The 27461-nt window shown below is 39.9% G+C and overlaps 1 protein-coding gene across 3 annotated transcripts; it reads left to right on the plus strand.

Moving 5' to 3' along the window:
- Positions 1 to 8266: 8266 nt before the first annotated feature.
- On the plus strand, positions 8267 to 27176 carry PRPF3 (pre-mRNA processing factor 3). 3 transcript variants are annotated; one of them, XM_059930123.1, is made up of 16 exons: positions 8267 to 8361; positions 10360 to 10550; positions 11231 to 11361; positions 13361 to 13507; positions 14861 to 14944; positions 15152 to 15372; positions 16368 to 16674; positions 17350 to 17516; positions 18301 to 18380; positions 20361 to 20504; positions 21221 to 21320; positions 21493 to 21606; positions 22986 to 23104; positions 23374 to 23457; positions 24508 to 24569; positions 26814 to 27176. In XM_059930123.1, the coding sequence occupies exons 2-16, from the start codon at positions 10406 to 10408 to the stop codon at positions 26958 to 26960; spliced, it is 2052 nt and encodes a 683-aa protein (XP_059786106.1). In that variant the 5' UTR covers positions 8267 to 8361; positions 10360 to 10405; the 3' UTR covers positions 26961 to 27176. The 3 variants fall into 3 exon arrangements, with proteins under 3 accessions (XP_059786106.1, XP_059786115.1, XP_059786125.1); XM_059930132.1 differs by lacking the exon at positions 8267 to 8361 and adding an exon at positions 8465 to 8485; XM_059930142.1 differs by lacking the exon at positions 8267 to 8361 and adding an exon at positions 9460 to 9480.
- Positions 27177 to 27461: the final 285 nt, after the last annotated feature.

Below are 27461 nucleotides of genomic sequence, written 5' to 3' on the forward strand. Positions count from 1 at the left end.
TTAGGTAAAAGGAAGAGGAAACATGTATATATTTGGAATAAATTCTAATTCAGAAACACCCATCAACCAGGGTAGAGAGCTGAAACCCTTCCCCAAAGGAATCCTTAACACAATCTAACATTCACCCCTGTTTTGTCTTTCCTGTGGTTTTCCTAAAGGAGGCTAGTGGAGGGTTGGTGGAAAAGAAAGCAGTAGATGGATGGTAGGAAAGAGAGAATGGGGGAGTGTTAAGAGAAAGAAGGGCACAGAGCCTGAAATACCTACAGCAGTGGTTCTCAAAGTGTGATCTTCAGATCAGTAGCATCACCTGAGAAACTGCTAGAAATGCAAAATTTGGGACCCGACTTTAGACCTTCTGAACTGGAAATTCAGGTCGAAGCCTGTCATGGCAATCTATTTTAACAAGCCCTGAAGGTGATTCTGATGCAGGCTGAAATTGGAGAACCATTGCCCTATAGTACTCAAAAGAGATTCCAGGTGGAGGTCTCAGCTACCACCCCTGCCTCTCCTTAACAGGCATTCCTGGGCATGGGACTCTTGACAGCTGGGGCATCTCACCACTGTGGGAAGACCAGCTGCTCTGCTTCCTCTCCTGCTGTGTTTCCTCTGATCTTGGTCCCCTAACAGCCATGCCTGCTAGTATAAGGAGAGTTGGTGCCAACCCCTGTAGGAGAATGCAGAGGGTAGGTGGAAGTGGCTAGCCCACCTCTCCTCACCCTGAGTGGAGCCCACTCAGCATAGTGTTAAAAAAGGAAGTAAACAGAGCCGACTGCCAAGCCTCCTATCTCTCCAGATTACTAGTGTTCAAATATTGCCCCCTTGTGGTACAGTAGCGTGGCTTCAGATTTCTTCTAGTCTTAATTCTGTCTTCAGTGTCTTTTTCTCTCTTTCACAGTAACCATACTTACTGATTAAACAGCAGATATGATGGAACCAGTGTACCTTGTTTCTCAGGGCTTGATTGTCTGTCTTCCACTCATCAGGAACAAGGCCCATGGTGAATAAATCATATTATTGGGCACAACATAGAAACAGCTTATAAACTGAAGATGTGGTCCTTGCCCTCTAGAAACTTACATTGTGGTTTGAGAAATTCTATATACAGACTGTCTTCAACTCTGTTACTTTTGTACAACCTCATTTTAATAAGTTAACAAATTAGACATTGATACTTCTGAATCACCTTTCAATCTCTGAATTTGGTCTTCAGTACATTACTTTTGAATGATTTTGAGCCACAGCATGGTATCACCTGTTGCCAATTGCTGTTGCTAAAGAATAAAGACCTGGCTTCTGCCAAAATGGTAGGGTATGTTTGTGATAGCAGAACTAGGTCTGTTACTTGGCAGCTTTTCTCTGAGGCTAAAGTTGCTTCTGTCTTCTCTCCAAAATACTAAGGGGTGGCTAAGGTCTGGAATTCGTCTCTGAAATTATCCCCTGCTTGTCCTAATCTCCAGTCCTGACCACTGTCCATGTTCCCTGGAGCAGTGAACAATGATGGGTTGTAGCAGGTAGCCAGCTGAAAAGGCCTCATGTGTGAGAAGGGGGTAGCTGGCTGGGTGAGGTCCCAATCAGCTTGTGCTGTCATGGAAGGAAGAAAAACCTTCCACTCCCTGCTCTGGGAAGCTAGAAGATACCTCATGGTCACTTAATGAGTGGGGATTGCCCTGATCTTTTTATTCCTGCATCAACTTCAGGAGAGGGGTGCTTTAGTATTTACACAGTTACAGGGCAATAGATACGATACCTCCTACCTTGATCTTAGGCACCTATGACATCTCTTAGATGTCTACTGGATTACCTCTGTCAGGCACGTTTAGTACTCTGGAAACAGGTACCCCTTTAAAATTGGACTCTGTTGAGTAACTTTGACATTGTACTTTAAAGTTTTCAGAAGTGCACTAAGTACAAAATAAGTTTGCCTATATGTTAACTGAAAATACTAAGGAATAACTACTCACTGTATACAGTAAGTCCCCTACATACAAACCGTCAAGTTGCGAACTTTTAAAGATGTGAATATGCGTGCCAGCCCCTGTATGCCAGCTGTTGTACTGTACTACTGTACTTTTCAAGGTACTATACTGTAAGATTAAAAATGTTTTATTTTTTGTGTTTATGTACATATTATTTGTGTGAAAAGTATTATAAACCTATCACAGTACAGTACTATATAGCTGATTGTGTTAGTTGGGTACCTAGGCTAACTTTGTTGGACTTAACGAACAAACTGGACTTACGAACGTTCTCTTGGAACGGAACTCGTTCATATGTAGGGGACTATTACTTCAGACTGTATTAAATGTAGGTAGTTGAAGGAAAAGGAAAAGGCTGGAGCTTCTAGTATGTGCCAGCTACCTTATATGCATAGTTTTTTACAGTCAAAAAGATCTAGATGCAGGGACTTCCCTGGTGGTCCAGTCGTTAAGACTCCTCACTCCCAGTGCAGGGGGCCCGGGTTCGATCCCTGGTTAGGGAACTTGATCCTGCATGCCGCAACTAAAGATCCCACATGCCACAACTAAAGATCCTGCATGCTTCAGCTAAGATCCCAAATGCCACAACGAAGATCCTGCACACGGCAATGAAGATCCCACATGCCGCAACTAAGACACAGCGCAGCCAAATGCATAAATAAATAAATATTTTAAAAATATATAACATGAAGTTTACCATTTTAACCATTTTTAAATGTACAATTGAGTGTTGTTATGTAACTATTACCACTATATATTTCCAAAACTTTTTCATCACCTGAAATAAACTAACCATTAAGCAATAATTTCCCACCCTCCACCCCCTGCCTCCCCATAGCCCCTGGTATTTGTCTATTCTATTTGTCTATTCTAGATACTTCATATAAGTCAGATCATACAATATTTGGCCTTCTGTGTCTGGCTTATTTCACTTAGCATATTTTCAAGGTTTATCTATGTTGTACCATGTATCAGAAATTCATTCCTTTTTATGGAGGAAAAATATTCCATTGTGTATATATATATATATATACACACACACATGTGTGTATATATGTGTGTGTGTATATATATATATATATATATGCCACATTTTGCTTATTCATTCATGTCATCGAACACTTGGGTTGCTTCCACCTTTTCACTAATGTGAATAATGCTGCTATGAACATGGATGTACAAGTATCTCTTTGAGACCCTACTTTTAGTTCTTAGGGTATATACCCAGAAGGAGAATTGCTGGATTATAGAGTAATTCTATTTTCTGAGAAACCACTGTGCATTTTTCCATAGTGGTTGCACCATCTTACATTCCCACTAACAGTGTGCAGGGTTCCAATTTCTCCATATCCTTGTCAATCCTTGTTATTTTCTGGGTTTTTTGATAGTAACCAACCTAATGGATGTGAGGTGGTATCTCCTTGTGATTTAGATTTTTATTTCCCTAATGACTAATGATGTTCAGCATCTTTTCATGTGCTTTTTGGCCACCTGTATATCTTCTTTGGAGAAATGTGTAGTTAAGTCCTTTGCCCATGTTTTAACTGGGTTATTTGTTTTTTGTTGAGTTATAGGAGTTCTCTATATATTCTATACATTAATCCCTTATTATACATATAACTTACAAATATTTTCTCCCATTCTGTGGATGACCTTATCTCTCTCTTGATGCTGTCCTTTGATGCACAGAAGTTTTTAATTTTGAAGTCCAATTTATCTATTTTCTTTTGTTGCTGTGTTTTTGGTGTTATGTCCAAGAAATCATTGCCAAATTCAATGTCATGAAGATTTTCCCGTTTCCTTCTAAGACTTTTTATAGTTTTTGCTCTTAAGTTTAGGTCTTTGATCCACTTTGGGTTAATTTTTGTATATGGAATGAGGAAGGAGTCTCATTCTTTTGCATGTGGATGTCCAGTTTTCCCTCCACCATCTGATGAAAGACTGTCCTTTTTCCATTGCATGGTCTTGACACCCTTTAAAAAATTCAACTGACCGTGGACTTCCCTGGTGGCACAATGGTTAAGCATCTGCCTGCCAATGCAGGGGACACAGGTTCAAGCCCTGGTCCGGGAGGATCCCACATGCCGCGGAGCAACTAAGCCCATGTGCCACAACTACTGAGACTGCGATCTAGAGCCCGCAAGCCACAACTACTGAGCCCACGTGCCACAACTACTGAAGCCCGCACACCTAGAGCCCATGCTCCACAACAAGAGAAGCCACCTCAATGAGAAGCCCGCGCACCGCAACAAAGAGTAGCCCCCACTCGCCACAACTAGAGAAAGCCCACGTGCAGCAACAAAGACCCAACGCGGCCAAAAAAAAAAAACAAAACAAAACAACAACTGACAGTATCTGTGAGGTTTACTTCTGGGCTGTCTAATCTATTCTGTTGATCTATATGTCCATCCTTATGCCAGTGTCACACTAAATATGTTTTGTTTTCTGTTGTTGTTTTTTTAAATCTATTTTATTTTTGGCTGCGTTGGGTCTTCGTTGCTGCGCGGGCCTTCTCTAGTTGCGGTGAGTGGGGGCTACTCTTCGTTGTGGTGCGTGGGCTTCTCAATGCGATGGCTTCTCTTGTTGTGGAGCACGGGCTCTAGGCACGCGGGCTTAGTAGTTGTGGGGCACGGGCTTAGTTGCTCCATGGCATGTGGGACCTTCCCGGACCAGGGCTCGAACTTGTGTCCCCTGCATTGGTAGGCGGATTCTGAATCACTGCGCCGCCAGGGAAGTCCCTAAATATGTTTTATAAGTTACATTTAATCCTCACAATATTCTTTTAAAGTAGAGACTTATTCTCATTTTATAATTGGGGAAACAACCTCAGAAAAATTTATTACCTGAAGGAATCACAGAATCACAGCTAGTAACTGAGAGACTAAGATTTAAACCCATCTGATTCCAAATATTGGAAATGAAATCAGTTCCTAAAAAAAAAGAAAATCCCTATGGGGAATTGAATCCAGGTAGTTAAAAGCACTGAAACTAAATTTATAACTCTGCAGAGTTGGAACTCATTAACCCATTCAACAGACTTTCTGGAGTGACTACTTATGTGAGACATTGGTTTTAGGTGCTGTAGATACAATGAGGAAACTGAGGCATGAATTAGCTGAGCAAGAAGCACCCTCAGTTTGCTACTCAAAGCCAGGATTTATTCATTGTTTCATGCTGCACCATCAGGGAAGGTAGATTTTGGTACATACTTCTCAAGCTTATTAAAAACCAGATTTTAAATACAAAAATCTGGTGCTCCCTGGGAAATTCTAATAACCTCCCTAGAGAATAACTGCATTTTCCAGTGAACCTACTATCTAAGAAAACGTCTTAGAATTTTCATTTCTGTCATTTGTAATCTGGAAATAACACTTTTTTTTGAATTTTCCATGTATAAAATTGTGTCAATTTTTGGGCATGCTTTTTCCAAACTATACTTCACCCACACACAATGCTTTTCAGAAACACTGGTTAAAAGGGCATTTAAAGTAGGTTTAAAGCCTCATTTTGAAGAAAGGGAAAAATACAGGCTTATTGGTAGAATGAGAAAAACACTGAGCCCTTACTATGCCTGGCACTATCCTAGGTCCTGGAGATACACTGTAACACAATTCCTGTCTGTAAGAAATTTCCATTCTTTTTTTTTTTTTTGAAATCACATTATTATTTCAGGCAAGATCATCAATGAATGCTAAAATTAGAAGGTGAAAATTTGATGAGAAACATGACATTTATGTAGTCGCCAAGCATCTCCCCCATATTCATTTTTTTTTTTTTTTTTTTTTGGCCGCATCCTGTGGCATGCAGGATCTCAGTTCCCTGGTCTCAGTTCCTGGACCCGGGATTGAAACTGCACCCCATGCAGTGGAAGCATGGAGTCTTAACCATGGACTGCCAGGGAATTCCTAGGAATTTCCATTCTTTAGGACACCAGACTTCAGCAGGTTCTGAGGCCTGTAAGATCCACTGCTAAAAAAGATCTGTACTTTAATTCAACAAATATTTAATTGTGCCAGGTGGTATTGTAGGCATTTAAGATATATCAATAAACAATGATTCCTGCCTTTATGGAGTTGACATTCTAGCAGAGGGAGTCAGATGATAAGCAATAAATATAATAAAATTACCTAGTACTAGTACCATAAGTGGTGATAAGTACTATGGAAAAAGAAAAAAGGAAAAAAAAAAATGGGATAGTTAACTGTGCCAAGCAGACTTCAGAATTAAATAGGGTGGTTGGGGAAGACTTCTCTGAGGTTAATTTTGAATAAAAATCTGAAGGAGTGAGGGAGCAAACCATGCATATATCTGGATGAAGAGCAATTCAGGCAGAAAGCAACAAGTGCAAAGGCCTTGAGGTGAAATTATGCTTGGCATGTTCAAGGCACAACAAGGGGTAAGATCCTGGAGGTGCATGAGCGAAGTAAAGAGTAGTAGGTGAGATCACAGAGATAATGGAGTGGGGCAGATCTTGTAGGGCATTTTGCTCTGAGTGCTATGTAAAGCCAGTGGATAGTTTTGAGCAGGGAAGTGATATAATCTTTCTGATGTGTTAACATGATGATGGCTACTGTGATGAAACTAGACTAAGTGAGGACAAGGTGGAAGCAAGAGAAAGCAGTAAGACTACTAAAATAATCCAAGCATAAAGGTGATAGTAGCGTAGGGTGGTGAGAAGTAGATGGTTTCTGTATATATTCTGAAAGTAGGGCCAATGGAACTTGCTGATTGGCTGGAGAAAAAGAGGGGTTGAGGATGACTGAGATTATTGGCCTGCATAACTCTCAACTGAAAGAAAAATGCACAACATGAGAGTTGTGAGTCTAGTTATATACAGGGTCTTACTGAGGGAGACACATGTTCAAGAAGCACTTGAAATGTGTTCCACCAGACTACAAAATGGGGGAGGCTTATAAAGGCAAAAACCACAAGGTTACAGTTAGTTACATGAGTTCTTTATCAAGAATTATAATTGGAGCTGGCAAGAAGTAAGGGTGCTTGTTTTGGGGGGGGTTCTTTTGGCTGCACCACACGGCTTACACAATCTTAGTTCTGAACCCAGGCCCTGGCAGTGAAAGCGCCAAGTCATAATCACTGGACCGCCAGGAAATTCCCAAGGGTGCTTGTTAAATAAGGGTTGGTTGGGGTCCGAATTGGTTGCACAGTTACAAGGGGAGACCTTGAGACCATAAGGTTGCAGTGGCATGTGTTGTTCTGAATATGACCAGTGGTGTCCTTGGGTTCTGTACAGTTCAAAGAAAGTTCAAGTTCTCAGTGGGGCAGAATTGTGTCTGAGACCAGATCCTCAATGGCCTCCCAACTCCATTTTTGTATACCTGAACTGTGGTTACTCCATTATAATTTCAATTTGTCATCAACTGTAAGAATATGGTTGCCATTAACTGAGATGAGGAAGACTGTGTTGGGAGCTGGTCTTTGGGGATGGTGGTGGTTAGAATCAGAAGCTTAGTTTTCATCATGTAAGTTTAGGATGTCTACTATACATTTATGTAGCCAACTGGATATATTATTATATACCAAGTAGCTTTATTGAACTCTGTGAGAAGCACTGTCACTCTTGTCTTCACAGCAACGCTATGAGGTGGATTTTTTTTTTTACAAGTGAGGAAAGAGGGCTTAAGTAACTTGCCTAATGTCGCAGCTAATGAGTGGGAGAGCTGGAATACAAATACAGACACTTTGGCTTTAAAACTCGTGCTCTTGCTTAATCATTAAGTAATACTGAATCTCAGTGGATGCCTGACACATAGCAATAGACACTCGGTAGTTATTTGTTGCGTGAATGAATGGAAGAAAAAACAGTAGAGGAGGGGTGGGCTACTATCTTCAGAGTCCTCCTACACTCGTTTTCTTTCTAGGTGATCTCTGGCACCACTGCGAAGTTAGGGAAAAAGGCTAAGGAGGGGGCGGGGGGCGGCTAATGCTAGTGATCACGACTCTCGCAGGGTTTACTTTCTACCACAAAGTCCAGGTTTAGCCCAAACGCAGAAGCCCCGTTTTTAGTTCTAGCATGACCTTAGCGCACTTATTCTCCACACTAGGAATCCTACAAGCAGCCCAATTTATGCTTCAGGGAACATTAACTTTGCAATAACCTAGTTAACAGATTTACCTGGGGAAACCGAAGGAGGCAAGGAACTCGCAAGCGGAAAACTTTAGGGCACCGCCACGCAGGCGCTCCGCCGCCGGGAAAGTACCCACTACGGCTGCGCGAATTGGCGGCCCCGCCCTCCCGCGTCACGTGCTGTGGGACCGCGGCGTGGCGGCGGCAGTGGCGGTAGCGACGGCAGGCCATAGGGCGGTCAGAAGGTTTCCGGTTCCGGTGTAACGTTCGGGCTCCGTCTCAGGGGCTGAAGTTTGTGAGGTGAGTAGTGGCCCCGGGCCCAGAGAGGGTATCCTCGCGTCCTAGTGACTGGGGCTAGGGTTCAATCCAAGGGGAGGACAGAGGCGGGAAGGTTCGGTGGAAAGGAAGCTGAGAAAAGAACAAGGTTCTGTGGGTGAACGGGTTGGAATGAGATTGTTGAGAGGAGAAGGGCGGGGGCGGGAAAGGGACGAGCTGAGGAGACTACCTCTGAGATGAGGAGTTGGGGTAGAACGAGGCTGGGTTGGGGGCGGGTCAGAGACGGAAAGAGCAAAAAGAGAAGAATGGGAGTTTCAGGGAGGAAATTGGACTTGTAGCAAAGGAGAGCACAGAGTAAAGAAGTCCTTCAGAAGATTAGAACCTGCTACCAGCTCATTCAGAGAGCTGAGGCAGAGGCAGAATGCTGCCTTCCTCTCCTTCCACACCATAACCACACCCCACCCCAACCCCGCCCCACGCAGTTATTGTTGAATATTTGATTAGTGACAAAGCTAGTTACCGTTTGGAACTTTTATTTTGGCCACTGGCTGTTTAGTTTGCACGTTATCTTATGGAGGAATGGGTTGAAGTTGAGTACATTTATTCGTATGGTGCTTGGGCACACATTTCATCTGATAGAATTAGTTATGCACTAAATAGTTATTGAATGAATTAAGTGCCATATAGGAATGGCAGTCGTCCTCATTTTGTAAGATGAATGAACCCAGTCTGAGAGGAATTACTTGTCAGAAGGCTGGTAAATGGGAGAGCTCGGTGTGAGCTCTTAATTCTCTGTGGTGTCTGAATATGCTTTTGAGCAATGCACATGTTGAGATTGATAGGCTCTACTGCTATCTCATGATGGGTAAATAGAGCCACTGTATTCATATAACATGTCACTGAGGCACAAAATCTTTCACTCCTAGTTTCATGACTTTAATCTACTAGCTTCATATGGTTATACCAAAATTAAATACACTATTTAGCAACAGTTCTTATAGAGGATAAACCTGCCAAAAATGTAGAAGATAATCAGACTGTACCTTATAGGAGAAAGGATGTCTTAAAACATCTTAACAGATTGAATCCCAGATCGGACCCTGATGTGTGGCGCTGCTGGCAGGAGGTTAGCTTGGAATTGAGGTCAGTCTAGTTTATTGACTTTTAGGCAATATGGAGAAAATCAGGGAAATAAAAATATTCTGTATGCTCATGAAGAGTTTTGAGATTTAAGTAGGAGATAAAAATGTAAACATGAATAAAATTTAAGAACTGTACTAACTTATATTAAACAACAAATTAAGATTGTTGTAGAGAGTCTTTTATGATGGTGTTTTCTCTATCAAGCTAAAAAGTAGAAGAATAAAGGTGAAAAGAGAGAGAGTACATCCAAAACGAGGGTAATCTTTTCTGAACTGAGGGATTAGTTATGACAGAGACCCTGTAGAACATGAGAGAAAAGTATCTAGGTACAGAATTCCCACTGGGATGAATATGAGTACAGAGAAATGTGATAGAACAGTCTTAAGGATTATGAGTTTTAATATAGGATGACTGACCTGGATAAGCCCTCTCTTATTTGTGTCCCTTAAAAGAAGGCCTGGGTTAAGGAATGCTTGCCCAGAAGTAGGAAGAATAGAACGGCTGGGCTCTGAGTGGGCTATTTCAGTCTTGATTTAATGTTATATGCTTGCCAGTCCTTGTTGAATATGACAGAATCAAAAAAGAAGCTAGGACTCATTTCTCAGACTAGGTTATTCCCAAGGTTTGTTTGTTTATTCCACAGGTTTCACTGATCCACTGATACTTACTGAGTTAGGGTTAAAAATCAAACAGAATGTAGTTCTTTCTGTTTTGAAGTATGAGTTGTAGGGAAAGTATTTGGCTTGAAATGAAGTAGAGGAACTTGCCTAGGATTGAGAATAGAGGTGGGGAAGGCATTCTTGATATACTAACTGTTGCCTGGGATCATTTTAGTCTTCTCCTGTCCTCTAACTTAACTCTTTACTGGTTTCTTTTTAGGTGCAGTATTGAATCCTATTTTGAGCTATCCTCCTTTTCCTGAAGAATGGCGCTGTCTAAGAGGGAGCTGGATGAGCTGAAACCATGGATAGAGAAGACAGTGAAGAGGGTACTGGGTTTCTCAGAGCCCACAGTGGTCACAGCAGCACTGAACTGTGTGGGGAAGGGCATGGACAAGAAGAAGGCAGCTGGTATGTACCTTTCTGAAACTTCTGGCTTAACATGTAGGATGGCCCCAAATACTGCTTTGAACTTCCCCAAAGTTCTCTCTGTTGGGAGTGTCTAAGAAAATGTCAGGCCACAGTTTATTTTCTCTTGCATTATAATGGAAATAGCCTAAATAATTAATATTGCTTTTTCTCTTATTTTTTATTTTTTATACTATTTGTGACATATTTTGAATCTCAGACTGATTTCCTTTGACCACTGCACTGAGTTACCTAAATTGTATTTACTTAGGAAATATACTAAAGTCAGATGGGTGTATGCAGATTCAGATCGACACCTAAACATATAGCAGTCTCTATAAAATACATGAAAAAAGTTGAGGGAGGCAGATTTTGTTAAGGTAGTCTCCTCCAACTGCTGTTTGGGAAAAGTTAGAGTGGTTATTCATCTTAAACTTTGATGCTCAACCTAAACAGGTTGCTCTGGCTATGCTACTTCCTATGCCAAAAAATTATAACTATTTTTGTCTCATGGGGCAAGGTTATTCAGTGTAAGAGAATGTATGAGAATCCTACAAAGAACTTAAGAAAGCATTTCCCTCCCTCTTAGGGATAAAATTCCAGTGTTGGCATCTGTTGTATGCCTAGTATTGGACTAAGTACTTTTACCTTTTTAACCTTACCACCTCTTTTTCTCTTGCCAGACCATCTGAAACCTTTTCTTGATGATTCTACTCTCCGATTTGTGGACAAACTGTTTGAGGCTGTGGAGGAAGGCCGAAGCTCTAGGCATTCCAAGTCCAGCAGTGACAGGAGCAGAAAACGAGAGCTAAAGGTAGGTTACAGTCAACTATATGACGAGCTTGGAGTGTTTTGAATGGTAACAAAGTTGCTGAGCTTACCTGGCTCACACTTTAATATCCCCTATTAGAATACGTAATATTTAAGAGAGGTACTTAGACATTGAAGTAGAGGGGGTGAACATGTATTATCACCATCTTATGGTGATGAACTACCTAAGTTCATGGGTTGAAACGTTCCAAGGAAACAGTAGGTAGCTTTGTCCTTTTTCATATACAGTTAGGAGTTTTGGTTCTCATGTTTCCCTAAGTCTCTCTCTTTTTTTTTTAATAAATTGATTGCTCTAAGATTTTACGCTTTGATTTACTTGAGACCTAATAGATTGCTTCAGAATGTGACGTCACTGCTACCTGAGCCATAGACCTCACTGTTGGTCCTTTAGAGATATTACTCTGCAATGGGCTTGTAGATGGGACACCTAACAGCAATTGATTTTTTCCTGTGTGTCTTGAGAGCCTACTGTTTTCCACATAGCATATTGCCAGTCATCTGGCCCCATGAGTGGGATACTTAAAGGGACCATCATTACCTCCCTTACCTCCTCCACTTTTTATCCTATAGTTGCTGATTGGTCATGGCCTCTTTCAATATTAGCAGTGTCAAGTAGCTGATCTATCTCTTTTCTCTGTCTGTCTCTTAAAAAAAAAATCTTTTCTGTGACTCCCATCAAACCTTCCAAAGTGCTTTTGATATCCTGGCTATCCTTTTGTTTTTCCTGAGGCACAAGAATGAATAAGCAGTGTCTGCTTGGTCCCTGGCCAGGCTGTGGAACCAAGAGAAATAGAGATTTGTGTGCTTTTTGTGTTTAGAGTTTTGTAGGGTTATCAGAGGAATGCAAGATAGTCCTTGCCTTAAAGGAATTTGCAGTTTAAGGGTTGGGGGATGGGAGGGCACAACAAAATACAGTCACAAATTATAAAATCTGAGTAGCAGTTTCATGTAAATTTTAGGGTTGACTATAGAGTTTCAGACTTTCGTTGAATTTTGTTACATTTAAGGGGGAATGCTTGATCCATAGTATACACAGATCTGTAGAGTGAAGATTATGTTTTGATAGGGCGTGCTACTGTATAAGTGCTGAGGGCCTGCTGTGAATAAAGTGACTACATTGGGTGGGATTAATAAAAATGGTTTCTTGAAGGAGGTATCTAGATAGCCTTGGGATTCGGGTCCCATTTTGGTCCATTCAGTCCCCACCCCACACAATATATTATGGGAGAGTCCTTTTTCTTGAACTGTAGGAGTTCCAGGAAGCGCTCGCCCCTGGCCGAGGATATGTCCTTGCAAAACACGAGCCCTCCTAGTGAAGAGGGGATGTCACCCAAAGCCTACCACCGGTGTGTACATTTGCTTTTTCCCATTGTCCCTTCCAGTTGGCCACTCTTGGTCCTGTTAAGTTCACCTTGCAAATTAGTCAACATATTTGAGTTCCCATTGTTTGATGAGAACAAAGTGTTATTGGGGAATACTGAAAAAGAGAGAAAGCCCCTGTCCTGGAAGAGCTTAGACACTAGTTGGGAGAAAGTACGTACTAACATTGAAAGACTTAACACTTGGCAAACAGAATATCAGCAGTGTAATTTTACTTAGTATGAACCAAGCTCTTAAGCGCTAAAAGGATGTGAAACAACAGTTTGATCAGAGTGGGATGAGATTATTAATGAGAAAAACTTCCTGGAGGAGGTGAGTTTTAGGCAGGATTTGGACTGGGGGAAAAGTTAAGGGAGATCATTACAAATGTGGGCAGTAAGATTTGCAAAGACCTTGGGATGGGAACATTTATAAGAACATGGGATGAAATTTGTTTGACTGGAGTAGGAGAATAATGAAGTTGAGATGGGTGAGATGGTCCATTTGATGGAGGGTCTAGAAGACTCTGGGAAAAGCCACAAAATGCTGATAAGGACTAGGATTATTCTTCCCTTCTCCCATGGGCAGGGATACAACTCTTCTTTCATCTTGGGTTCCCTTAGGAAGTGTTTGGTGATGACTCTGAGATCTCCAAGGAATCATCAGGAGTAAAAAAGCGACGGATACCCCGTTTTGAGGAGGTGGAAGAGGAGCCAGAAGTAATCCCTGGGCCTCCCTCAGAGAGTCCTGGCATGCTGACTAAGCTCCAGGTTAGTAATTAAGAACTGGAAGCGGTGCTTTTGAGAGTTGAAGAAGTAAGAGATGGATGGGTCCAGATTTCTCGTGACCTTAATTTGAATTAATTGTTAGCATTGGGAAAATTTTATGTCCTGCTTTATGTTTCATCATTTTTTGGTTTAACCAGGAGTATTCCAGTTGAAGGCTATTGAAATAGCATTTACTGAGCACCTATTATGTGGCAGGGAAGGTGTGTTACATACATCATTTGCCCAAATATCTACCTCACTGTGTCAGTAAGATAATTATTGAAATGACTAGAACTCAACATGATGGCAGAGAAGAATTTCCAAATACTATAACACAGAAAAGATATAATCCACTTAAATAATTTTGAGTTCACTTTGTATGTTTTTAATAGGAATTATCTGTGCATTTAAAATGGGCACTGTTAAAAAATTTTGATACCACGTAATTAGTAAATATTTCTTGTACCACTTAAAACTTGTTACAGAAGAAATAGAATATATACATATATATGGATGGGTGGGTGGATGGGTGGATTTGCATATTATGTATGATATTTCTGAAAGGAAAGAAACTGATGGTGATGTTTTTTTACAGAAAATGGGGTCAAGAATTCACAGTATACCCTTTTGTACTTTTTTGCATTTTAAACTATGTAAATATACCACCTATTCAAAAAAATGTTAAAAATAAATTTTTTAAAATATCTTGAAGCGCCTTGACACAGGACTCTTTTGGAAAATTCAAGAAGAGTTATTTGATCATGTCCTCAAAGCTTATTATTCTGAACTTCTTTAGGGCAGAGGAAGGGATTTACAGAGATTAGGAAGTAAGTCTTTACATTGTTGGCTCCCGTTACCCAAACTAGGAATTCAGGGTCCAATAGTGTGATTTTTTTTTTTTTTAAGTGTAATAATGTTTATGGGTTCTGTCAGTTTTGCATGCATTTTTTAAATGTTCACAGTTGCCCTGTAAGGTAGGTACCATTTTTACCCCTTTTAGACACTTGGAGGTTTAGAAATTAAATACCATGTTCAAGGACACACAAGCATTAAATGGCAGAGTTAAGATTCAAACTCAGGTTTCCCTGACTCCAGAGTCTTAATTAGCAAGCTATGTTACTATCAATACTTAACATGCCAATCCTGCCTTGGGAAGATAGGTTGAAAAATTCCAGTGCTCAGCTGTGTAGGCTTATCTTTATTACACTTTCTAGCCTGTGGTACAAGCAGAATGTGATGGGGTCATTCAAAATTTTTTGTTCTCTAAACCTGAAAGCCCTTTGAGTTTAGGAACCTGTATGAGAGAAATAAAAAAGATGTTAACAGTTTTTCAACTTTTTCCCCCACTGAGAGCAGATCAAACAGATGATGGAGGCAGCAACACGGCAAATCGAGGAAAGGAAAAAACAACTAAGTTTCATTAGTCCCCCTACGCCTCAGGTATTGTAACCAGATTTCTCTGAAAATAAGAATCTTTAGCACAGAATTTCTTGCCACCCACTCAAATGAGAGTCCAGAAGATGACTGCATGTTCCACCCCCAATTTACCACAGTCTACCACTCTGTCGTGGGGGGGGGGGGGGCCGGGGGAGATCTGTCTGCTTGTCTAATTTCTCTGATTCTGATTTCTTTTTTTCTGTCTCACAGCCAAAGACTCCTTCTTCCTCCCAACCAGAGCGACTTCCAATTGGCAACACTATTCAGCCCTCCCAGGCCGCCACTTTCATGAATGATGCCATTGAGAAGGCAAGGAAAGCAGCTGAACTACAAGCCCGCATCCAAGCCCAGCTGGCACTGAAGCCAGGGCTCATCGGCAATGCCAACATGGTGGGCCTGGCCAATCTCCATGCTATGGGCATTGCTCCCCCGTGAGTATCTGTTTCATGGAACTCGTTTCTGAAGCTTGAGAAGCAATAAATACCTTTGAATGTTATTGATCCTCTTCTTGCAAGGAACTTAAATAATTTCTTAGACAGTTTCATATTTCTTACATATACTCAATAAATACCAATTGAATTTATTCTCTTGGTTACCTTGTTGCAGAGTTTAATTATCTTCTTTTTACAATTGGTAGAACTGAAGTTAAGATTATTCCTCTAATATTGGAGCTAGGAATAGAGTCAGGTTTCCTAGTTCATAAGTCAGAACTATATCCATTAAACCACATTGAGTGAGACCAGATCTGAGAGCTCTCTACAACTGAGTAAAGGTGATAGACTTCATTTTTAGCACCTTAATTGGTTTGCCATCCCCTGTCTGACTCAAGAATTAAGGAGTAAAGGAAGATATGATTCCAACTTCTTACCATTGTAATTTATAAGTTCATTTCACCTGATTGTACTCTATACTCAACTGTCCAGTTTGATAGTTTCAATCAAGATGTTATTATTCACTGATGGGTTTATGTTCCTTAGAATTTTGTAACCTAGTTGTCTTTGTTGGGTTTTGATTTTTCCTTTCTTTTTTTTTTTTTTTTTAATTTTATTTATTTTGGGCTGCATTGGGTCTTCGTTGCTGTGCGTGAGCTTTCTGTAGTTGTGGCGAGCGGGGGCTACTCTTCATCACGCTGTGTGGGCTTCTCATTGTGGTGGCTTTTCTTGTTGAGCATAGGCACGTGGGCTTAGCAGTTGGGCCTCACAGACTCTAGAGCACAGGCTCAGTAGTCGTGGCGCACAGGCTTAGTTGCTCCACAGCACGTGGGATCTTCCTGGACCAGGGATTGAACCCGTGTCCCCTGCATTGGCAGGCTGATTCTTAATCACTGCGCCACCAGGGAAGTCCTGTTTTTTATTTTCTGCTTGTTTTTTTTTTGCTTGACTTACTGTTCCAAATGGGATTTATTCCTTTGTGGGCTATTTTTCAGGAAGGTGGAGTTAAAAGATCAAACTAAACCTACACCACTGATTCTTGATGAACAAGGTCGAACTGTAGATGCAACCGGCAAGGAAATTGAGCTGACACACCGTATGCCTACTCTGAAGGCCAATATTCGGGCTGTGAAGAGGGAACAATTCAAGCAACAGCTAAAAGAAAAGCCATCAGAAGACATGGAGTCTAATACCTTTTTTGACCCCCGAGTCTCAATTGCCCCTTCCCAGCGCCAGAGACGCACTTTTAAATTCCACGACAAGGGCAAATTTGAAAAGATTGCCCAGCGATTACGGACAAAGGTATCTGGCTTAGAATATAATCAAGAATTTTGAAGAAGTTAGGAAGGTGACAAAGGAAATTGAATATAGTCCTGAAATAACCGTCAACTCAGTTCTCTATGTTTTTGGCAATTAGATAAACAAGTAGTAAAGCAATGAGTAATTTTTAAAATACTATATTTTTTCCTGGAATACTTGATTTTTAGCTGATTTGTCTTCTCAATTACTTTCATTCTACTTAGGTAGAAATAAAATTGAATTTGAAAATTCTCCACATACAACGGTCAGTGGAGGGAAACCGTTGAGAACCCTCAGGGCAACTGATGAAAGCTAGTCTGGTGTTAAAATTTACGGCAGACAGTCCACACACTTGGATAGTTTAATTGACTGTATATGTGATGACTTTTACCTTCTTGTTTTCATCCTCTCAGAATGAGGTTTTCCATAAAATTCCATTTCTGCATATTTGCTGCAGGCAGGCACTGTGGGGTAAAGGGATAGTGATGAGGGTGAAATGTATGTAAATCAACCAAGTAAAGGATAAAGTAAAGAACACCTCCTTTTTCTAAGCTTTCAGAAAGTATGAATTTGTTGCATTAGATGTAAAGAGTTCAACAAAGGAGTGTTTTAAAGTTTGGGATTCTACTACTTCCCTGTTTTCTTTGACTTCAATTTATCTTCTTGTCTTGTCTTTAGGCTCAACTGGAGAAGCTGCAGGCAGAGATCTCACAAGCAGCTCGAAAAACAGGCATTCATACTTCAACTAGGCTGGCCCTCATTGCTCCTAAGAAGGAGTTGAAGGAAGGTGATATCCCTGAAATTGAGTGGTGGGACTCTTATATCATCCCCAATGGCTTTGACCTGTGAGTTTGTTGGTTAATACCTTTTAATAAGGCTAGAGTTTTAATGGGAAAGATGGTACTTGTGCATTAAGTAAAAATTTTAAATCCAAGGAAGATAGATAACCATATACAAGCTCATATATTTGTAAAGAATATGTTGTATGGGTTGTTTTAGTTTTTTGGGTTAATGTAGGAGGATTGGGCACATATAGTCTAAATAATCTATACAAATAATCTGTAAAATTTCTGCTTGCTTTGTTATACATTGTTATTTGTTTTTACCATATTTGTTTTCTTAATTACCTTCTTTTGCTACTTATAATAGGTGTTTACATTTCTTAAAGATCCAGTCCTAGAATAGAGCAAGGATTCTTAGTTGATGGGGGAGAGAATGATAAATAAAGCATATAAGAAACATTTGGCGAGCTTCAATCATATCTGCTCCATTATTCTGATACATGGCTTTAGGAGACTGTCTCAGCCTTTCCTTATGCTTCCTTTGTCAACCGCTGTCCCAGCGAATTATTGTTACTAATGAGAGAATATGGTGTCCATCAGGGGTGTTAGGGTAGAAAAAAAAGTTTGACAATGACTGGTGTAGAGAGTGCATCCAACCTTAGTGGGACCGTTCTCTCATCTTGAAAATTATATGTAATATATTACATATTATAGACATGCAAATACTTTAAAAAATTCTAGAATGCATTGTGGAGAGTGGATTTTTTCATTGTGTTTCTGAGATTCCCTCTCTCTTGGAATCATCTCTACCCACATATCCTATTTTCCCTTCTTCCTCCAATTTTAGTACAGAGGAAAATCCCAAGAGAGAAGATTATTTTGGAATCACAAATCTTGTTGAACATCCAGCCCAGCTCAACCCTCCAGGTAATGTAGAGATTACTCAATCAAAGCTCTAGAGAAGTATTAGCCAATAGAAATGTATGTGATAATGGGCATGTTCTCTATCTGGGCTGTCTATACTGTAGCTGCTGTGCACACATGACTATTGAGAACTTGAAAACCAAGTTGCATTAATACAGCTGAGGGACTGAATTTTTAATTTTATTCAATTTTAATTTAAATTGAAATAGTACATGTAGCTAGTGGCTACAGTATTGGACAGTGCAGCTGTAGAGGATTGAGGTCTAATCTATAGATGGCCTCACTGATGTATATTACAAATTGGGCTTTTGCCATAGTGTTGACTCCCAACTCCAGTCTAGTACACCACCACTAAACTCCTGGCCTTCTTCAATCTTCTTTTTCTTCAGCCTTTCTCTTTATCATTTTTGTAGTGAAAGTCTGTTGGCTTAGTCAGAAGAGATGGGTTTTAGTTGCGGCTGTGAACTAGCTAAATCCCTTGGGTAGATCACTTATAATAAAGAATTTCCTCATATGTAGAGATAATACTAACTGATATTCCTTCTTAAGCAATCACAGAAGATTTTAACATTTTCATCAAATTTGAGATGAATAGAGGAGGTTAGCTTTTACTCAGTTAGTAAATTTACTCAGTAAATTTGCTTGCCAGTATCTCTAATAAGTTCAGAAAAGTAGATTGAGACCCTGTGATAATAAAAGGATAATAATTATTGAATTATACTTAATCAGAATGTACTTAGCTGTCATCAGCGTGAATCATTAGAAGAAAGTGGGGGATTTTGTTTGTTTTAACAAATTGAGTAAATCTGCTTTGGGAGCTCAGAAGATTTTTTCCCAATCTCTATGACTCTTACATTATAAATTTCATAATGTTGGCCAGTGGTTTTCAAATTGTATTCCATAGGCACGTTGAGGTTCAATAAGTAGGATCCAAATGGAATTCTGGATACCCACCACCTACCCCAAATCCTCACACAGAGCAGCCGGAGCAGCTCTAATTTTGTTTTCTATATTTGCCACATTTCAGTTTATAAAAGGGTTCAACTGCTTAAAGAAAAACAAGTTAGAACATTACTCATGAAAGATAAGAATGCTTTTTTTTTAATATAAATTTATTTATTTATTTATTTATTTTTGGCTGTGTTGGGTCTTCGTTTCTGTGCGAGGGCTTTCTCCAGTTGCGGCAAGTGGGGACCACTCTTAATCGCGGTGCGTGGGCCTCACTGTCGCGGCCTCTCCCGTTGCGGAGCACAGGCTCCAGATGCGCAGGCTCAGTAGTTGTGGCTCACGGGCTTAGTTGCTCCGCGGCATGTGGGAATCTTCCCAGACCAGGGCTCGAACCCGTGTCCCCTGCATTGGCAGGCAGATTCCCAACCACTGCGCCACCAGGGAAGCCCCCAAAGAATGCTTTTTAAAGACAACCATAATACCATTATCACAACCTAAAATTAACTAAAAACAAACTAGAGGTCCTTTCTTTTTCTTTTTTTTTTTTTTAATCTTAATTGGAGTATAGTTGATTTACAATGTTGTGTTAGTTTCAGGCATACAGCAAAGTTAATCAGCTACACATATACAGATATCCACTATTTTTTAGATTATTTTCTCATATAGGCCATTACAGAGTATTGAGTAGAGTTCCCTGTGCTATACAGTAAGTAGGTCCTTATTAGTAGTGTGTATATGTCAATCCCAGTCTTCCAATTTATCCCTTCCCCCTTACCCCCTGGTAACCATAAGTCTGTTTTCTACATCCGTAACTCTGTTTCTGTTTTGTAGATAAGTTCATTTGTACCCTTTTTTCAGATTCCACATATAAGCGATATCATATATTTGTCTTTCTCTGTCTGACTTATTTCACTCATTATGACAATCTCTAGGTCAATCCATGTTGCTGTAAAGTTCCTTTTAATGTGATTAATATTCACCTATATCCCTCTAATATGCTTATTACTTTGGTACATTCATTTCTCTGCCTGACAGTCGACAATGACACACCAGTTACTCTGGGGGTATATCTGACCAAGAAGGAACAGAAGAAACTTCGAAGGCAAACAAGGAGGGAAGCACAGAAGGAGCTACAAGAGAAAGTCAGGCTAGGCCTGATGCCTCCTCCCGAACCCAAAGGTACATATCTTAGAGGCAGGGAAGAAAGGGTGACAAGTTTATCTCTGTCATTCTAGAGGAACTTTAGCATCTCTCTCTATATGGGTGCTTTTTGTTTCTCAGAATCATTCATTGGTTCTTCCTTTCCTAAATTTTCTATTGTCTTTCCTTATTGAGACAGGTCAACATAGCCATTGTAGAGGTCATTTAAGGCTTTTTTTTTTAAAAAAACTAATATTGACCATAAAACATTCCTATATTCCTGGAAGAATAATAGGCTTGAAATTCATGAAGATAGTAGTTGGCGTATTTGCATAGAGTTGTTACGTACATAATTCTTAAATGTTTGAAAAATGAAAATGCAGTTTCAAAAACCTCACTCCTGTAGTTTCCATTATCAGTTAGTAATATTTTGAGTGAGCACTGTTATGTATAGGATCTTTCACTAAATGCTATGATAAGAGTGAAAAATGCCAAAGAAATTAAGTTCCTTGTCTTTCATAAATTTTCAAACAATGTGAATAAACGCATACCAATTATTTAGATTAATTATGTGACCTCCCTCAAATGCTGAATTAATTGGATGGGCTTTCAAGGTAAGAGTATTTGGAGGAAGTGAGTTTTGAGCAGAGATTTGAAATAGGTGAATGATATGAATTAGTAGAGAAGAGATTGACAGGTTATCCCAGCTGGAGTAATGACTTAGGAGATTGATTTTTATCATCTCTTCACTGCAGTGAGAATTTCAAATTTGATGCGAGTATTAGGAACAGAAGCTGTTCAAGACCCCACGAAGGTAGAAGCCCATGTCAGAGCTCAGATGGCAAAAAGACAGAAGTAAGTGCCATGGGATTGGGTGGAAACCCAGGGCAAGTACCTTTCCCAGACTCTTCTGGGGGATCCATATTTGGAGGGAGGGGAGAGTTCTCCGTTGCTCTCTCTTTCCCTCAGCCCTGCCTCTGATCTTCAATGCCTTTCTCACTTGTGGATGTCCTTCCTGTCACGACAGAGCGCATGAAGAGGCCAACGCTGCCCGAAAACTTACAGCAGAACAGAGAAAGGTCAAGAAAATTAAAAAGCTTAAAGAAGACATTTCACAGGGGGTACACATATCTGTTTATAGGTAGGTGTCCAAACTGGGCCAGCCTTCCTTAGAAATACCAAAACATTTTCCAAGTGACTGAGGCAGAATCACTGGTGTAAAGCATACCTAATATCAATCAGTTCTACTCTCTTAACGACCCTAGTGTAAATCAAGAGCTAGTAGATCTTTTTCATTGGTGAGGGTTAAAAACTTAGTCTTCTATCTCTGAGGTCTTAGTGAACTAATATTAGTTCTGAAGAATGAATGAACGAATATGCTTATTCAGGCCAAGATGTGAACTAGGGATCATTCATCCTTTATGAAGCATAAAATATTATTTTTTTAGGAAGCATTAAAAGTTTTTTTCCTCAGTTAACTATATCCTTATCCTAATGTATTGCAGTAATCCTTTTATTCCCACTCCAAAATGGACTTTATTTATTTATTTATTTATTTATTTTTGATTTATTTATTTGTTTTTATTTTTGGCTGCATTGGGTCTTCGTTGCTGCGCGCGGGCTTTATCTAGTTGCGGCGAGTGGGGGCTACTCTTCATTGCAGTGCACAGGCTTCTTGTTGTGGCTTCTCTTGTTGTGGAGCACAGGCTCTAGGCACTCAGGCTCAGTAGTTGTGGCTCACGGGCTTAGTTGCTCCGTGGCATGTGGGATCTTCCCGGACCAGGGCTCGAACCCATGTCCCCTGAATTGGCAGGCGGATTCTTAACCACTGCACCACTAAGGAAGCCCTGGACTTTATATGTTGTAAATATTTTCTACCTTTTGTGTTGATTTAATGTTTTCATTTTATTCTTTTATGTCAAGTACATGTGTATCTTCTGTTTAGATGCGCTCATGTTTAGTTCTTTATTATAAAAACGGCACATTATTATAAAAGTAGTGAATGCTTACTAAGATGAAAAACATTCTAACAATACAGAAGGACATTTACTGAAAAAGTCTCGTTCCTATTCTCTGATCCCTTAGGACCACTCACGGTGGGTAACTGCCACTGACAGTTTTTCGTATATTCTTCTAGAAGTTTTTCAGGCATAGCATTGTGACTACTTTATATTATAAGCATCTAGAGAGCAAAGAATTTGTTGGTCTTTATACTGTCAAGAACAACTAGCATATAAATATTTTTGGATGATGGTAAATATCTCTCCTTCATTCTTAGAGTAAATTTTGATTACCTGCTATTTGTTGTAAAGTGTACAGTGCTAGACTTTGAAGAAGTTTAAGACAGTAGAAATACTTCTGGATTCATCAGTTTTACCTTTAAGCATTAGTATATTTGCTTACTCCAAATGCCTTTGTTTTTAGAGAGAAAACTATTTTGGATCCATTTTTATTTGCCATTCCATTCAGGCAGCTGCTGATGCTAAAATGAAAGCCATAACTAAACTTTCCCTTCTCCAGAGTTCGAAATTTGAGCAACCCAGCCAAGAAGTTCAAGATTGAGGCCAATGCTGGGCAGCTGTACCTGACAGGGGTGGTGGTACTGCACAAGGATGTCAACGTGGTAGTAGTGGAAGGGGGTGAGTCTGAAAAAATTGAGGCAACCCTAGGCCTTGAAGTGATTAACATGGTGGGAAGAAAGGAGAAAAAGATAGTATTTTAGAGCCATACCTGGCTTTAATATCTTGGGCCTCTGTTTCTGTGTTTATTGGAGTAGAAGGACCTAAGATGTGGTTCCTGGGATTGCTTCAGCTACCACATTAATGTCTGAGCATTGAATGCACTCAAACGTTCTTTCTACCCCATTGTCTTCCACAACTCTGGCAAAATTCTCCTTCTCTGTTTCTAGGCCCCAAGGCCCAGAAGAAATTTAAGCGTCTTATGCTGCATCGGATAAAGTGGGATGAACAGACATCTAACACAAAGGGAGATGGTGAATGGGGGTTAGAGGGGATTAAGTGGGAGGTGGGATGGTACTCTGTCCATTCATCTGTTCCCTCTCTCTGACACTCTTGCAAATACCAGATAATGTTCAAGAATTTTAGACCCATTTGGACTTTAAGCATGCTAGACATTCATACAGTATTTATTATATGATCATATGCACGAGTATTAGTTATTCTCCTGCCTGTCCTTTAAGGCCTTTCTAACCAGCTGGTTTCCCTGTTAGCCCAGAATCTGGATATTGGCTACATGAGTGTATTTAGTTTGTGAAATTTCAGCAAGCTGCGCATTCATATGTGCACTGTCTATATTATATGATTTTTTGATAAAAAGTTTTTTAAAGGGTTGAGAGCAAAAAATATTTTTCAGATCAAAAAAAGCTCTCTGCTTCATTCAAGAAAATAAACTTTTATTCTTTTGCCCAAGTTTATCTTGTATATATATTTGACATCCTCCAGGCCATCATTCTTCCATCAATATTCATTCTTCCCTTCTTTGAAGACCTGGGTTAGCATTTAACATGTGCAGAGAACCTTACTTTCCTTAACTTTGGCCCTTTTATACTTTTCGTTCTTCCCTATTTTTGTACTTAAAGTACACTTTTTACTATAATTGACCTATATTTTATTTTGTTTCGCAAGTGTTCCTAAGATATTTTCATTCATTATATCTGTCCTCCTTCATTAGACTAAAAACTCCTTGAGAATGGACTCTTATCATTTTGGCATCTGAAGTGCTTAGGACAAGTTTTTATTGTTCTTTTATTTATCTCCTTATTCCCAATACCTGTCACAGCTCTTGACACGTAATTGGTCCTCAATACATGTTTGTTGAATTAATTAATGTCCCTGCCTGTTTGGAGATTTCAGTCTAATTGGGGGGAAATAAAGAGTAACAGAAGACATTTGATCCCAATACATGAGAAAAGGTGATAATATTTAAAAGAATTTGGGTAGGCTTGAATACTGTTTGTTTAGAACCTAAATCTTGGTGTCTCATCTAAGTCTAGAGCAAGATTTAGCTATATTGTCTTTTCCAGATGATGAGGAATCTGATGAGGAAGCTGTGAAGAAAACCAACAAATGTGTACTAGTCTGGGAGGTAGGTGATCCTTTGTTAAACACTGAAGCAGAACTTTAGCTAATTCCTGATTGCTTATACTATGCAAATGGAGCAATATAATGGTAAAACTAAATAATGACTAATCCCTTAAGTAATTTGTATTTCTTTTTGGAATTCATTGTTAAGTATTTGGCAGCAAATCCTTCCTGATTATATTTTAGTTAAATTGATGGGTATATAGTTTATGCCATCTGGGGAAAAGTATGGAAACTGGTGGCAAGAATACAAATTCTCTATTTATTTATTTCACAGTCATGGATGTGAGACTTGGAAAGAGGGAAATGAATTGTAGAATTTTTCTTGGGATATAGTGAAAGAAGTACTAGACTTAAGAATACAAAGTTGGGAGTCTGGGCAGTATCACTTACTAGCTGTGTAACCGGGCAAGACACTTAATGTCAAAAACTGTTGCTTTGTCTATAAAATGTGGATATTATTGTCTCTCCCTATTGTCAGTTTTTTTTTGAGAACCTAATTTGATTATTATGTAATGATGCTTTGCAAAATGTGACTAAATCACTCTTAAAATGGAATTTTTTTATGGTTATACAGTTCTTTCATCCCTCAAATTTTCTTAGCCACACTATTCTGAAGAATGAATGAATGAGTGAATATGCTTGTTCAGGCCAAGTTGTGAACTAAGGATCATTCACCCTTTGTGAAGTGTAAAATATCATCCTATTTCTCCAGGAAGCATTAAAAGTTTCTTTCCTCAGTAACTATATTCTTATCCTGGTGTACTGCAGTAATCCTTTTATTCCCACGCCAAAATACATTTTATACATTGTAAATATTTTCTACCTTTGTGTTGATTTAATGTTTTCATTTTATTCTTTTAGGTTGCATGCGTGTGTGTATCTTCTATTTTTTAAATGTGCTCATATTTAGTAACTAGTTCTTTATTATAGAAGTAGTACTTTGGGACTTCCCTGGCAGTCCAGCGGTTAAGACTCCGCACTTCTCCTGCAGGGGGCTCGGGTTCGATCCCTGGTCGGGGAACTAAGATCCCACATGCCATGCGGCACGGCCCGAAAACAAAAAAAGTAGTACTTTACTACAAAAGTAGTGAATGCTCATTAAAATAAATTCTGACAACACAGAAGAGCACTTACTGAAATAGTCCCTTCCGATTCCCTCATTTTTTAAGACCACTCTATAGGTAATTGCTACTGTTTTTCACGTATCCTTCTGTCTTACCCCAGATTCCTCCAATTTATGCATACTAAGTAGGTAATAATAACCATAATAACTGTTTCTCTGTCTCATAAGTCCCCATCTGCATATTTAATATCCCCCAGCCCCTTCATCTCTTTAAAATTCTGTTCCATTTATCTCTGAGAGTCCTCAGGAATTATTTCTCAGGTTCAGAAATAAGCCAAGTTGTGCTTTAGCCTCCTTTTGGGAATCTGATCCCTGAAAGCCTCTTGAGGTAGCACTTTGTGACTGCCATTGCAGCTGGTCCCTTTGGTGAGAATGCGGTTCCATTAAATACTGAATCTTTCTATTGTAGTTGTCTGCAGGTTATCCCCCCTGGCTCCCATTCCTCTCTCCCCCGAACCCCTGTATTGTTCTTTGTCACTGGGCCCCAGAACCTCCTGCTTATATACACAGTCTCACTAAGTCTTGTGAAAAGAGTCCTTTTAGCCTCTAACTCCTTTCTCCTTAAATGCCCCAATCTGGAGGCCTGGTAGGAGGCAAGTTCATCCCATGTCACCCTCCCTAGTCCTTCCTGACTTACTCTTCCATCCAGGCACCAGAGCACAGAACTCATCCTCCATTCAGTCAAAAAAACAAACCCATATAAAGTCATGGAAACTCAGCAAATATCCAAGGGGGTGGAGGTTAGAATTGTTTGTTTTGTTTTGTTTGTTTAATATTTATTTATTTATTTATTTAGGCTGCACCAGGTCTTAGTTGTGGCACTCGGGATCTTTTATTTGAGGCATGAGGGATCTTTAGTTGCGGCATGTGGGCTTCTTAGTTGCGGCATGCATGCGGGATCTAGTTCCCTGACCAGGGATCGAACGCGGGCCCCCTGCATTGGGAGCATGGAGTCTTACCCACGGGACCACCAGGGAAGTCCCTAGAATTGTTTTTACCATAAAATTATGTTCAGGTAGGCACATTGCTACACAGATGTTATTAGGCTTTATAAAGGAATATTATATCTGATTTAAATTAGAAGTTGCAGTGTTTCTATTAAAAATTTTGTCTCTTTCCTAGGGTACAGCCAAAGACCGGAGCTTTGGGGAGATGAAGTTCAAACAGTGCCCTACAGAGAACATGGCTCGGGAGCATTTCAAAAAGCATGGGGCTGAGCACTACTGGGACCTTGCGCTGAGTGAATCTGTGTTGGAGTCCACCGACTGAGACTACTGCAAGCCCTTGCCCCTCCCTTCTTGCCTTTGTCTCTTCAGTCCTCTCCCTTATTCTACTTCCAAACCCAGCCCTACTTGTGTGTGTGATCTCAGAACTGTGCCAGGCTGACATTGGGACAAAGGGAGAACACCTTGCTTCCTTCCCCAGACAGCCTGGTGCTGCCCTTTATTCCCCTTATGTGAATATGATTAAAGAGTTATTTTTAAAGTCGGTATGATATTTTTCACACGTTCAAAGGTATTGGAGTTTGGGTCTTCAGGTGATCTTTTCTCCAGACTTCTAGCAATTGCTGTGGAAAAAGAAAATTTTGTCATTGATATTTATGTATATATAAATGGATGAACGAATGGATGGATGATTGGATAATGGAAATTTCTGACCTCATCTTAGAGCAAGAATGATAAATACCGTTTTCCTGGAGCAGAGTGAAGAAGGAAAAGGTATTAAGTGGATAGGGGAGAGGGAATTTCCATCTCTTAACCTTCAGTGGAT

Source organism: Balaenoptera ricei, chromosome 1 (assembly GCF_028023285.1).
Source record: "Balaenoptera ricei isolate mBalRic1 chromosome 1, mBalRic1.hap2, whole genome shotgun sequence".
In the NCBI taxonomy this organism is placed as follows: Eukaryota; Metazoa; Chordata; class Mammalia; order Artiodactyla; family Balaenopteridae; genus Balaenoptera; species Balaenoptera ricei.